We start from the raw sequence: 14,020 nt of genomic DNA on the forward strand, positions 1-14,020 counted from the left end.
GCGGGGAGAGCCCCGGGACGGGGCACCCGGGGAGCGGCGTGCGAGCGGCGGGTGCTGCGGGTGGAGCTGCTTTCGGTCCCTGCGGAACAAGCCCCGGGATTCTCCCGCCGCCTCCTGCCAAGTTGAAGGCTGCGATGTTTGCTCACAGCCTCGTTCCTCCAGGGTCTCCCTTCTGCTCGGGATACTGTCACTACAAGGGGACATCTCGCTCTCTGTGCCTACGGATTCTTCCTAGCCCTCTTTTCCACGCCTTTGCACGCATTAGCGATGCGGCTTCTTGTTGCGGTTCTTCGCCGCACGCTGCAGATCGCAGAGGGGCGGTGTAAAAATAACCCAGCTGAGCTGCTGTCCTGCCGCTGGCACGAGATTGATGTCTCTGTGTCCTGGCTTAGAGGGAAGCCCCCTCCTTGCTGTGTGTTTTCTGGGACCCCTCTTGCCGGGGCAGGTGTGTGCCCCTGGCTCGGGCAGGGGAGAGCTGACGGTGCCGAGGGCACGTGTGGCCGATGCTCCTTTATGGCCTCTCTCTGTTCTCCCCTGCCCATCCTTCCTTTCTGCCCCACCTACCTGAGCCCCGCTCGCTGGAGACCCCTCAGCTATTGCCTGCACCCTTCCCTGCACGACTTTCTCCTTCAATTCACTGCCTCCCGTGTTTTTGAAGCTTGACCTCTCTGCTTGGAGAGGAAGCGGATTCTGCTGCTCTTCCCGGCTGTTTGCCACCTTCACTTTCCTTTCTGGTGGCAGTGGCTGGGGGCCCCACGGCCGCCGTGTGCACCTGAGAGCCAGGAAGGCAAAGCCGCTCTGACACCGGCTCTTTGCCTTCTTTCCCACTGCCAAACCCCATTAGGAGTTAAAACCAAGTGAACACTTTCTGCAGTTGGCAGCTGCTGCAGTACCTACAGGCATATTTTGTGATTGGGGGAAAGGAAAAAAAAAAAAAGCAGGATGAATGCTATAATTGTAAATGGCAGAAGTGCTGGCTGAAATTTCCATTTGGAAAGTGATCCCCACCATAAAAAGTGGCTGACTATTGAAGTAGTTACTTTCTGCTGATACTCATGCACTGCTTCTTGTTTTAGGAGGCACTTTTTGTACCTGTGTGGGGTGTTGCTTCTACAATTCTTCCTTTTAGCCAGTTCCTGGAAATCTTCCTGTTTCCATACTTCAGTTTTCTCCTGCTGTGTGAAAAGCTTGTGCTGATGTCTTCTGCTGCCTGTAACTTTTCTTCCTCTTCTGTCTACACTTCATCTCCAGGACTTCTTCCTGTTGGTGTTTCCCTTTCTCTTCATTTCCTCTTCTCTGAAGTTTCCACCTGGATATTTTGCTTCAGTTTGCTGTGCTTTGAGATGGCTGGCCAGGTGATTTGGCAGTGCTGCTCCCCAGATACTATTCTTGTATTAAAAAAAAATATTCTAAGATTATACATCTGTTTAATGGTAAGTCAGCCTTTTAACTTGTTGGTGGTGACTTGAAAGTTCATTTCAATCAACTCCCCTTGTTAATTTAAAAAACCATTTGGCTTCCTGCAGGCGATGCATGGATGTGATCAAGAACTCTTTCGATGACTATTTTTTGTTAATCAGAAAGATTAACAATCTCTGGTGGATCTCTGTGAAACTGTCAGCTGAATGTGATGGAGCATCTAGTCCTTAGGAGATTGTTTTGGATACATTTATAAAAGTGCACAAAAGCTTACAGTGAGCTTATCTGAACTGCACACAATTATATCTGTATGCAGATAGAATATGACACAAATGGAAGTGCAGGGGCTGTCTCTGCGTGTTTCTGTCCTGACACATGGAAACACACAATATTCTTGTGGGCACCTCAGAGAGGTGCTCAGCCTTGTCATTTCCTCAGGGATGTGTTCAGGGGACATGCCCTGTTCTCCTCCTGCTGACATCCCTCCTGAGCCTGCTGTCTTTTCACAGATGTGGACGAGTGTGCCCTGGGGCTGGACGACTGCCACCCAGATGCTATTTGTCAAAACACCCCGAAGCTGTACAAGTGCATGTGCAAAGTGGGTTACACCGGCGAAGGGAGGAAATGTGAAGGTAAAGAGCCCAGAGCACTGCCTTCTGTCTCTGCCAGCATGGAGCATTGCTAAGAAAACAGAGCCACTAAAAATAACCAAGGATGATTTTTAAATCCAAACTGTGATTGCTTTGTCACCTGATTTACTTCTTGTTTGCAAAATTCAAAGGCAAACCTTGCATGGATATTCACCTGTTCATTTCACTCAGCCTGATAATGAGTTTGTTGTTTAACCAGCAGCCTTTAAAAATATAAAGTAAAACTGCAAGGGTGTTTCAGGGTGTTTTCTCAGTCATCAGAAACATTCAGCAGGAAATGCATTAAATATAGTAGTGTATTTGCAAGACAATGACGATTTTGGACAGCAGTTGCTGCTCACATTTAGGCAGTCACATCCCTGTCTGTAACACTCAGGCAAGCATCCATCATATTGACTTTTGCTTTATTCCTTAGACATTGATGAATGTGACAACGACTTCAATGGGGGCTGTGTCCACGAGTGTTTCAACATTCCAGGAAATTACCGCTGCACTTGCTACGATGGCTTCATGCTGGCTCACGATGGCCACAACTGCCTGGGTAAGGAGTGGTGTTCATGAGCAGTGTGAGTGGTGATGGCAGCACAACCCTGTAGCTGCATCCCTGGGGAACACATGGCAATCTCCTGGCCTCAGTCCTTTCAGAGAGAGAATGCTGCTTGTGAGAGTGAGGATTTTCAGGTACTGAGGTACCATCCCAGTGTGGCTCGTTCCCCCCTCTATGAATGAGGATAACTGTGCTATATTTCTGGGGAGTGCTTTGGGTTAAAGTGTGCCAAATGTCAACTATTATTATGCTAAATGAGTTTGTATAAAGGAACATGTGCTATCCTTGTCCTCTCTGTTCTGCAGTTAGTTTAGGATCAGTTGTCAGGTGTGTTTCCAGGCTTAGGGATCTTCTCTCTCAAATATATCTGTAATGTGTGGGCTTCTCACTCTGAGTATTCCTAAAAGGAGAGGATGATTTGGAGTGTGCAGTAGCTGGAGGCCATTGAAGAGCAGAGGGACGAAGCCTTGAGCTGGTGAAGCTGTCCTGCTTCCTGAGCCCCAGCTGGGCACCCTGTGTGGCTCAGCGCTGTGTTAGCTGTGCCATTCTCTTTTTCAGGCATGGCTCTGTTTTTCTCTACTGCTGCTCTCCATGTGGAGGTGCCCAGACACACCTCTGTACCCATGGCAGTCAGAAGGAGCCTTGCTTTCACTGCATAATTGAAGTTACTTGGCTGGGTGCTTCCCAGTAGTGTGTGGCACATCAGGTGGGAGGTCAGACCATCCCCAGGGTGTATCTTCTGCTGAGAGACAAATCAGAAACCTCTGGAGTGTTCAGTGGGATTGTGTTGGGTTTTACCTGCTGGGATCCTGTTGTGTACCCAGCAGTGTCAGTGGAGGAGAGGGTGAACTCACCAGGTTCCAAACATTTAAATAGAGAGGGAAACAAAATATCTGAGGATACTTTAAGATAACAGGAAATCCATCTTATTTTTGCGTTTGTGTAAACACAGAGTGGAGTTCAGTTGAGGTTACCATGAAGGGCTGGGTGTGAAGGACCACACTGCCTCTGACAATGGCACCAAAAGGCACGTGTGTATTCTCTTTGTACCCAGGGCATACTTCAGCTGAGTTGTTTGTGACCAGTGACATAACTTAGACCAAAATCTACCACCTGCTCTGTCACTGGGAAGCTGCTCAGTATTGCATGGCAGACCTATAAAATAAAATAAAACAAAATGTCATTGACTTACAATGAGGTTTTTACCACTGATGTGCCAATTTTGAGTTGTGATGTAAACGTTAAATAAATATTTTGGCGTGCAGCAAATTGGATCACATCTTCTCTTAATCTGTTTATTTACTTTGCTCACACCAGGGTTGCCCTCCTCTCACCCTTATTTTTGAAGATCTCGGCTGTGTGCCTGGGTCTAAGCCAAATAGACAATTACTTGTTGGAAGGAGATGATTTTTTTGAAAGCTTTCCAAGGTCTGTAAGACAGAAACATCTGCTGGAGTTCAAATCTGTAGCACTAAAGACTCATGGTGGCTGTTTATTCATGATTGTTTGCACATTCACATCACTGTAGAACTCTAAAATACTCAGCTTCTTTGTGATGGAGATATGTCAGCCGCTCTTTTTCTCCAGCAGGTCACATTCTTTTGCATCCAATTGGCTTACTCACTGCCTTCAGTGGACATTAAATCTGTTGTAATACTATGTTATGCCTCTTACTAAAAGCCTCTCTTTCTCCTTTTTTGTTTCAAAAAAGACAGCTGTTTTCTGCCAGAAATGCTACAATGTTAAATTAAAAACATTGTACTATTAGCCAGGAACAACGAACAAAACAGGGAGCAAACATGATGTTACAGATGAATTTGCAAATGAGACCAGTGCTTTGCCTCAGCAAGGTTTTGTTCTCTTTTTAAGGGACTGAGTGCTTTTTATTTCCCATTAAAATTTTTGAAAATTAGGCTAGGAAAAGTATTTGGAAGTTGTAGTTACAAAAACCCTATGCTTATTAAGGGGTAGAATTCCAAAGAACCGGAGATTGGGATGGGCATCCTGTTGTTCAGAGGCTTAGCTGAAGTTTTTCCACTCTTTGGTTCTCTTGGTGTTCTTGTAAGTGGAGCCCTCCTGTGTTCTCTGGTGCTGTTGAGACTCTGAATGTTGCAAAGTCAAGATTAAAACTGCTTCCAGAACTTCTGCTCTTGTCCTTGACCGCAGTCAGCACAGCAGCAGCTCTCATGATGAGTGATGATGTCCGAGACTCGAGGGTGGAGGATGATAAATCAAACCAAGCACCAGAACAGATGTGGGGTGTGAATTCCAGCTAGGGTGAAAGTAAGGAGCAGGGGATAGGTTTTTAGCTGAATTTATTTTGAGGCTGGTATTTTTCTTGTTCCACCTTTGCTTCAGGATGTGGAGCTGGGAAAACACCTTTTATAGTTTGGATGGGTTTGGAAGCATTGAGCCAGCCAGAGCCACAGGTGATTGCTGAGCTGGATGTGCCAGAGCTGTGGAGTGGAGCTGTGCTGAGGGGCAGGGAATGTTCCCGTGGGTGGTGGGGGTCCTGCTCTGGCTCTGCCTTAGCTGTGACCATCAGCTCCAATGGGTTGGGTTGGCCAGCACTTCTTGGGAGCCGTGTGGCTGCTGGGGCAGACTGCAAACATGGTTAGAGCAGCAGCAGAAATGCACTTTCCCAAGGGTGACAGCACAACAGCAAGCACAGGGTAGCCTGGGGTGTCTCGGCTGCTGGGATGGTTCCAACCCGAGCTGATGTCTGTCTGTGCCGTGGGTTGGTGTGAGCACAAAGCTGATCTCTGTCTTTCCCCCCTCTCTCTCTCAGACACGGACGAGTGCACGTTCAACAACGGTGGCTGCCAGCACGTTTGTGTCAACACCGTGGGGAGCTACGAGTGCCGCTGCAGGGAAGGCTTCTTCCTCAGCGACAACCAGCACACCTGCATCCACCGCTCCGAAGGTACCGCCGCGCCCCCGGGCGCCGAGCAGCAGCGTCTGACCCAGGCAAAAGCTCTAAAGCATCCTCAGAAGTGTTCTTGGGTTGATGTTTTCAAAGCTGCGAAGGGTCTTGAAGTCCTCGCTGCTTTTAAAAGGAGCGGTGCGTCAGGATCTTCTAAGTGGCTTTGAAGATGCTGCATCCCTTCCTCCTCTTTGATCCTGGCTGCGTGTCTGCGGTGCTCTGCTTGTTCAAGGCTGTGCTGCTCTACTCCCAGCGCCCTTGATGCTCTGTCTTGGCTCAGCCGTGTCCTAATCCAAGGAATGGCAACAAATGGAAGTTTTGGGCATTTTCAGTGGCTTTAGTTACAGAGCAATACCTGCAGTACCTTCAGACACCTCTTAGGTTCCCTGTACAATGTTTAGGTTTCATCTAGGAGATTTATTGTTTGTCAGCCCCAAAGGTATTCAAATCTCCTGCTTTCTTTTGAGTGAAACCTTTGTGAAGCGACCTTTGAGAGATCAGAGTCTTGGATATCTAATTAGACATCAGATGGAACAAAATTATTTTGGATGCCCTTAGGGAGTGCTTTAAAGTGGTTGCTCAGATCAGGGAGTTGTCCATGGAACTGTACAGTGAAAATCTTAGTAAGAAGTACTTGAAGCTGCAAGGTTTTCTTTAATCTATGGCTTGTTGTTGGCATAACTATAAGAGGAATCTGAGCATGAATAAACAAATCTCACTTTAAAAATCCCCAAAGTGAAGAGATCAACATTTATAGACATATATGGCTATCCACAGAGGAGGGTGATGAGGTGGCCATCATCTGACAGAGCTGAACCGATGGATGGAGAATTTGTGTTCTCAGCTCCTCTGGGCTTGGTCTCACAGGGCTTGGGTGATCCCTCTGGCCATGGCTCAGGTTCCCACTGCAGGGGCTGATCCAGGAGTGGGGACAAGGCACAGCAGGGATGTGAGTTTGTGTGCATCAGTGGAGGAGGTCTGTGAGGACAGAAATTGGTTGCTTGAACTCCTTGTCTTGTCTGATGCCAAGAGACTAAAAACTTCCAACCCCCTTTTCATACTTACTGCTACTTGAGTGCCTTCTACTCTCTTGAGCTGACAGCAGCAGCATTCCCTGTCATTTATATTTGCTCCCTTATTGTACCTTTGGAATTCTGTCTCTTCTCTTAAAGATGCATTTAATTTCTCTTTTTCTTTTTCCTGAAAAGGGTCCTTTTTTCATAATACCAAACATCTACTAAACATGGGTATTTTTCTTTGAAAAGGAAAACAAAGAGGACAAAAAAGATGGAGGTTTTATCCATAAAAACTATCTAATATAATACATCTTTATCAAAACCAGTCTTAAGAAAAACCTCAGCACACTGCTTTGCATGATTTGTTTGGGGTTTTTTTTCTTAGTAAAACACTGAAGTGTTTGTTTTTCTTTCTTTAAAAGCCATTTTTTCAGGTTTTCATGCTGTGACTGTTTCCCTTCAGCCCCCTCTATCCCCCCCCCCCCCCTTCATTACTGTAAAGTGCTGCTTGGGATTCCCCACCTTTTTTTAAAAACTTTTTGGTTTGTTTTTTTTTTTTCCCTTGGGTGGGCACATCTGTTGTAAGCCAAATCTCACTTCTTTATCTTTCCCTTCACTTTGTTCTCTGCTTTTCTGCTCATTTCTGGGACTTCTGTTCTCTGCCTTGTGTTTGCATTGCTCAGTGTTTGTACTTTATTGGTTCTTAGACCTCACAGCTTTGATCAAAGCAGATTTTGGCTCCTACTAGACCATCTCTTCAGTTTTGCTTCTTATCTGTAAAATGAGGGAATATTTCCTTCCCTGTCTCCCAGTCCTGTTAAGATTCTTCATATATTAATGCCTGAGAGACCTTCCCTGTGGTCTGCAATGTTGGTCTTTAAATACACAGAAGCAGAGTGAACTGGAGTTTAAAGCACAGGAACTGAAATTTTCCTGGGAAGTTTTGTACAATCCTATTTTTTTTCCTTGTTTGCCTGCTGGAATGAGCTGCTCTTCATCTGTGTGGGAGAATGAATTACCTTGGGAGGCTGTTAAAGTATCTGGCAGGGCAGCCATGCATGTGCACCTTGTTTCTGGGTTTGTATTCCCTAATAATTACATATTCGGGAATACAAAAACTGAAAGGAAAACAGAGTTTTTTTGTGAGTAAATATGTAGTGCATCTTTGTGGCTGCTATTGCTCTGGATGGCAAATCTTGCTGCTCTCCCTTGTGGTATTTCACAGTCATAGCTCTCTGCTTGTTGGGCTGAATTGATGGGAATGACGGGATCTGTAGGATGGAAGCCGAGTTTTGAATTGCTGTGTGGACTCAGACACAGGGCACCACCTCAGCTGTCACTCTTGGGGCCTTGACTGCAGAGAACAGGGATAACTGGAGAACTTCTGGGGAAAAGTTGCCTTAGCACAGGGATGTAGAAAGCGTGATGGAAGACAAAAACGCTCCTGGGATGTCCTGTTCTGCTGCCTGTGCTGGTGCTCCTCACCGGTTTTCTATTCCCTCAGAGTGTCTGGTAGCTCTTTGTACCATTGCATCCTCTGTCTGTCCTACAGAATGCCTGCTTCAACGTGCCCTAAATGGAGCCTTAAAGCTCTCAGCAGTTTGGGAATGCTGTCCTGATGCCTTCTGTGCAAAAAAATTTTAAAGATTTAAACCCAGATCATACAATTTAGCAGATCAATCAATTTAGCGTGCTGGCGTTTTGTTGCCTGTGTTTTGCCAGTGGCAGGAGTGCTCAGACCTCAGGTTTGCTGGGTGTCTTCAAGAAGGTCCAGTCATCAGAAAGGTCTCATCTGGCTCAGGATCCGCTCAACCAAGTAGGCTGGATTCACCTCTCTTGGCTGAGCGGGACAATCCAGAGCCATCCATCCCAAGACATTTGTGAGTCAGCAGGGCAGGGTGTCCTACAAGAGAAATTGTGTGTCTGGGAGGTGTGTGGGGAGATGTGACCAAAATTTGCTTGGGGTTTGTTTCTGGGTTCCAGCCTGCCATTGCAACAGCACTGGAATAATGTGACCTGGGAAACTTTGTGTCCATCAAGGGGTTTGCAGCCACACAACATTTATGGCTTTACAGACATCTCTTTAATACAAACTCATAAAATGGGGCTGAGAGAGATCTACCAGCTTTGGAAACAAGCAGCAGTCCCAAACTGGAATGTGTGGATGTGGGTATCTTCTATGAAACTGCCTTTTGGGTCGGCCAGATTTGGGTGGGTTTGGTGGAGTACCTTGTTACACAATGGGTACTTTGTTATTAAAATACATCCTGGTCTGGAAAGTGCAATTTTCGTTTCCTATGGAGACCTGATCGAATCCTGCTCACTCAGAATGGAGCAATCCCAAATGGAGCATATAAACCAATTGTTTGGTGTCAGTGAACTTTACCAGAGTACCTGCTTGAACAGTTTCCCCTTCGGTAGCTCAACAGAGACAAAAGAATAACTTTGTTAACAGAAACTAAGCTGCTAATTCCCTTAATGCTCCCTAACCCCTCTGAGCTAACAGACCAAGCCATACTGCATGCTTAAGACCAGAACTTTCACAAAACCAGTGCTAATGAGGCTAATTTGTGGCTTCATAGGCTGTCTCCTTCCCTGACTGACACAATAATGGGTGACACAGCTTTCCTGTGGGCTCCTCAGGCTGTGTCTGTGTGCTGCAGGGTTTGAAGTCTCATTGTCTTGTTGGACTTCTGGAGAGCCCTCACTGTGGGAAAGGAATCAAAAAGCCAGTAGAGCAGAATAATCTGGGCTCTGCAACGTCCAGTCTTTTGTTGTTTAAAGCTGTCTTAATAGAGAAAGGGTCCTGTAGCTGGTGCTCCAGGGGGTGAGAATAGCAGTGTGGAACAAGGACCTAATTGAAGTGGAGTGGAATAATGGTGACGAGCCAATCTCTGCCTCACAATGCCACGGGTTTGTTTCACTTAGTAATAAGGCTGAAAAAGGGGCTGTGTAAGTTAAAAAATATATAGGGTGTGGAACTGATCACACAATCCCTTTGTGGCATGGTCACCCTTTCTCTTCTGCTCCTGATTGTGCCTCTGCTCAGCTCCAGAGAAGCTCACTGGGGTGGTGTGGGATGAGCTATTGCAGCCAAAGCATGCTCCACCTGGTCTTCATAAATGGAGTGTTCTCACCGAGAAGAAAGGGTATTTTGGTGTAACTTGTCCTTTTAAAGCCAAGTGAGCCAAGGCAGAGGATTTGATGGTAAAGGTGTGCTCTCTGTACACCCAAGGAGGACATTCAGATGTCTCCTCTTTCCTGGTTTTGCAGCACTGTGAGGACTTTGTCAAAAATTTGTGGTATTCTATTAAAAGAAAACCTATTTCCTTAATTTGGTCTAATGATCCCAATGGGTAACTCAGCCAGCTGCTGGGTGTTTTTGTGTTGTACCACCTTCTTGCCAATGGCAAAGACACTGATTGCACTGAACCATGGAGCAAGGGGAAAGAGGCTTTTGCAATAATTTTAGGAACTATTCCTCCCAGTTTAATTGACTTCATATTTTTGTAAAGGCCAGGAAAGACACTCTGGCAATTGAGTGCTGTTCATGAATTGGCAGAGATAAAATGACAGAATGTTTTAGGAGGCATAGCAAAAGAAATCCAGTCATTAGTGTCACACTGGTTCTTCATCTGGTTAAAGCAGGCATTGGCACTAAGTTCTGTCTAGCTGGGAAAGTGTGTAGAAACAGAACACTGTGATAATACCCACTGAGGTCATTTTGGGTGGTAGGCACTGAAATCAGAAAAAAAATTGAAAACAAAGTGGTTAACAACAAAGAGAATTGGCATACAGTGTGTGTGCAATCTGCATGTTGGCCTGGTCTCTATTTGGTCACTGCTGAGATAGGTTATGACTCTGGGAGTCTGCTCTGTATCCAGGAATTGAAATTAGGATGACCCTTTGACTGCTGCTCTAAACCTTCCTGGGACTGCTGGCTGCTCTTTCAAGCAGAGAATTAAGAACTTCCCCTTAGACTTGGACCTTGCCAGGACACTACCACTTTTATAAAAGAAATGAGGAGGTTTTATGAACACCTAAAGGTAGAAAGTGAGAGCACTGGATGAAAATGCAGGTGCTGTACAAATCTGTGGATGTTCTCTTTGACCTTGCAGTCAAAGAACACGGGCACAGAAAAGATCACAGAAGGAGAAACCTTGGGGCCAGAGACTTTGCAGGACTGGACTTGCTGCCTTTCCTCTCTGTAAGCTGAAATCTCTTGTCCCAGCCCTGCAGAGTCTTCCCAGAGTTAGAGGCTTAGTCTGTGTGTGTATTGAACTGACGTTGTCACCTGCTCACAGAGCTTCTGAGGATGCTGATGCTTGTCTACCTTTCCTGTTTTACAGAAGGCATGAGCTGCATGAACAAAGATCATGGCTGTGCCCACATCTGCAGAGAAACACCCAAAGGAGGAGTTGCCTGTGAATGCCGACCAGGATTTGAGCTGTCCAAGAACCAGAGGAGCTGCATTTGTAGGCAACATTCTGCATATGCTTATGTTTCCCCCAAGTGAACACCAACAGTGCTCCGTTTGCACTGAAATGGGACTTGACATGTTTTAGCTAATGTGGGATGTCACATCTGAACTGTGTGCATTTGAATTAAACCAGAATTGATGTCTTTTCTGGACACTGTCACACAGGTCTATTAATTGCTGCAGTGTCTGTGGTTTGGGAGCTGTGCCATCATTCACAATGAGGGGAAGTTCAGCTCCACGGGAGAGCTGTGTTTCAGTCTCACAGAGCCCTTCAGCACAGGGCCACGTGAGGAAGGTGTATTGGATGCTCAGGTGGCAGTGGAATTGCAGACTGTCCTCCAAAGGTGCTGGAAATACATGTGAGAGTGCCATGTGTTTTCTTGCCAGTGACCTGTAACCACGGGAACGGGGGCTGCCAGCACTCGTGTGATGATGCTGACAATGGGCCTGTTTGTGGATGTCACCCCAAGTACGTCATGCACGTGGATGGCAAAACCTGCCTGGGTCAGTATGCAGTGGAGGGAAGCAGTTTTCTATGGATGGCCACCTCGAGGGTGGTGTGGTGGTGCTGTGTGTGCATGATTAATGCCCCTCATAACAATATGGCTAGAAAATGTCAAGGAGTTCAAAGTTAAGGAACCTGATAGTGCATGGGTGAGTTGGTTCGGTCCAGGCAAGTTTTGCTTCCTTATTTAAGATGCTACCTAATACTATTGCAACCTGTAATTATCACTGGTCCCCCTGAAACACGAGGCCTGTCACTTACCAAAGAAAGCTTCCTTCCCTCTAGGATATTTTAGGTTCAGTTTCTTCAGTAGTGTGAGCCAGAGGGTACAAGCAAAGAAGTATGTCTGTAATAACGGGGACTCTGAAATCAATTAATGTATCATTTTGGCAAGGCAGTTATCCAGTAAAGAAAGCACTTAAGGTTTATAAACTCTTCCAGTCTCTGGAATAGTTTGTTGTCTATTGATTGAAGTCAAATGCTCAGGCATTAATGGCTGGTTGTTGTAATTAGCCCACGATAGATGATGACAGTGCACTCCTAACAGAACAGTTCAGTTATTTCTTTCATCTTGCTGCTGTTTACTACATCTGTAGCACATCTTTTATTTTGTTAAGGATACTGAAGCAAACATGACTTGTAAGGAAGCCAAAAAAGCAAAATATTTTCACAGTTATGACTGAAGGGTCTTCATGATTTTTATTACTTCTTGCTTTTTAAAAGCAATTTATTTCTGCCTGGTCTGTTCTGACTGTCTCTGGTTCAGTGTGTGATGCAGCTGTTTGTGTGTGTTGGATACCAGATCAGGGTTCTGGTCAGGGCACCTTTACTCACTTGCTTTTTTCATGCTCCTTTACAGAGAGGGAAGAAGCTGCTGTTGAAGTTTCTGAGGGAAACACCACAGCAGCAGCTGATGTGGACAAGAGAGTGAAGCGACGGCTGCTTATGGGTAAAAGTGTTGATCCAAAATAATTCTTCTGCTTGTTGAAACCTTTTAGATAGAAGAATTAGTGTGGGCTTTTTTGGTTTTTTTATGGTAACCACCTATTCTGGGCTGAATTCTGCCTGAGATGATCTCTTTTAAGGAAATAATACTATTCCCTAATGTTCAGACATCTAAATGAATAGCCTTGTTTTCAAAAGAATGACAGAGGAAGAAGGAAGATGCACTCTGTCTTCCCTTGGAGGCTGGACACAGCCTGCCAATACTGCATGTGAGATGAGAGACTGGGAGGGAATAAACCAGCAGAGCTCTCAAAACCTGACAATGAGTAGCATATGCTTGATGCTGCAGAAAATTATACAGAGCTAGAAAGTGGATTTCAAAAAGCAAACATTAAAAAATGTTCTTTGCAGCTCTCTCAATCAATACATGCTGTATAAAATTGTATTTGTCCAGCCAGTGAAAAGGCTGTTAGGCTGATGACAAGAGGATGAAAACCAAAGAGTGAGTTATTTCTGTTTGGCTGGATGTGAAGAGCTGTGTTTCAGGAGTGTTTTCTAGGAAGGTTTGGTGAGATTCAGGCATAGTTTGCATAGAGGGGAGTTAGAGGAGCAAACTTTGGTTGAAATGGCACCTGGGTTACCAGGCTGAAGGAATGCTCAGTGAGGGTGTTATCCACCATGACTGGGAGCACAGGGAGCATGGGAAGATGCGTCGGGAGGGATTTCAGAAAACTCATTTAGTAGTGCTGGGTGTAGCCAGGTGTCTCATTGGTGGGAAGCATCAGAGGCTCAGCCAGGATTCAGTGTGGGCATAAGGAAACTGACTGGCAGTAACAGATTCATCATCAAGGAGTGGGGATTTGTGTTTAAGACACAAATGGAATACCCAGAAGACAGTATTGTGGTTTGTAATGTTTCCACAAAAAACCTGGAAAGAGCTGAGACAGGGATTTTGCCGACACATGTATTTAGCAGTTGCTCGTGTGTTCTAGGCTAAATGTTTGAATAGCAGTGTGCTTGGGACTGTGCCTTGTATCCCATGGTGTTTCTTGGTACCATTGTAATTTTCCTGAGGAAACCTGAGCTCTGTCTCGTTGGCCAGAAACGTGCGCGGTGAATAACGGTGGCTGCGACCGCACCTGTAAGGACACATCCACCGGAGTCCACTGCAGCTGCCCCGTTGGATTCACGCTCCAGTTTGATGGCAAGACATGCAAAGGTGGGGTTTATACTGCTGGGCACGTGTGCCAACACCTGTTAGGTGTTACCAGGTCCTGTAAGATATTAATCTCCAAACAGAGGCAGCCCAGTGCGCAGAGGAAAGGCGGTGTGTGCAATCTGACCGGAGGAAGGGCTGCACCACGGGCAGAGGCTGTGGTGTCACGGGTATCACGTGCAGGGAATCTCTTCTTCTCTGCCCTCCTGCTCTCCACTTCCACCTCCTGTGCCTTCTTTTTCAGAGGCTGGGTCTGGGAGGGGTAAAAGAGCTCTGTGGCCAAGCAGAGCTAGGGGCAGAGGCCAGCAGGTGTGGGGGT

At 46.0% G+C, this 14,020-nt stretch overlaps 1 protein-coding gene across 1 annotated transcript in view; it reads left to right on the forward strand.

Annotated features, from left to right (window-relative positions):
- The window catches only part of SCUBE2 (signal peptide, CUB domain and EGF like domain containing 2), a 36,410-nt gene that overhangs the window by 846 nt on the left and 21,544 nt on the right, over positions 1-14,020 (forward strand). Inside the window, exons 3-9 of the mRNA XM_058845262.1 lie at positions 1,929-2,051; positions 2,485-2,610; positions 5,405-5,539; positions 10,905-11,030; positions 11,423-11,539; positions 12,400-12,489; positions 13,588-13,704. Coding sequence (XP_058701245.1) covers positions 1,929-2,051; positions 2,485-2,610; positions 5,405-5,539; positions 10,905-11,030; positions 11,423-11,539; positions 12,400-12,489; positions 13,588-13,704 — 834 coding nt within the window. The remainder of the gene's footprint in view (positions 1-1,928; positions 2,052-2,484; positions 2,611-5,404; positions 5,540-10,904; positions 11,031-11,422; positions 11,540-12,399; positions 12,490-13,587; positions 13,705-14,020) is intronic.

The sequence above is a fragment of the Poecile atricapillus genome, chromosome 1, assembly GCF_030490865.1.
Source record: "Poecile atricapillus isolate bPoeAtr1 chromosome 1, bPoeAtr1.hap1, whole genome shotgun sequence".
NCBI lineage: Eukaryota > Metazoa > Chordata > Aves > Passeriformes > Paridae > Poecile > Poecile atricapillus.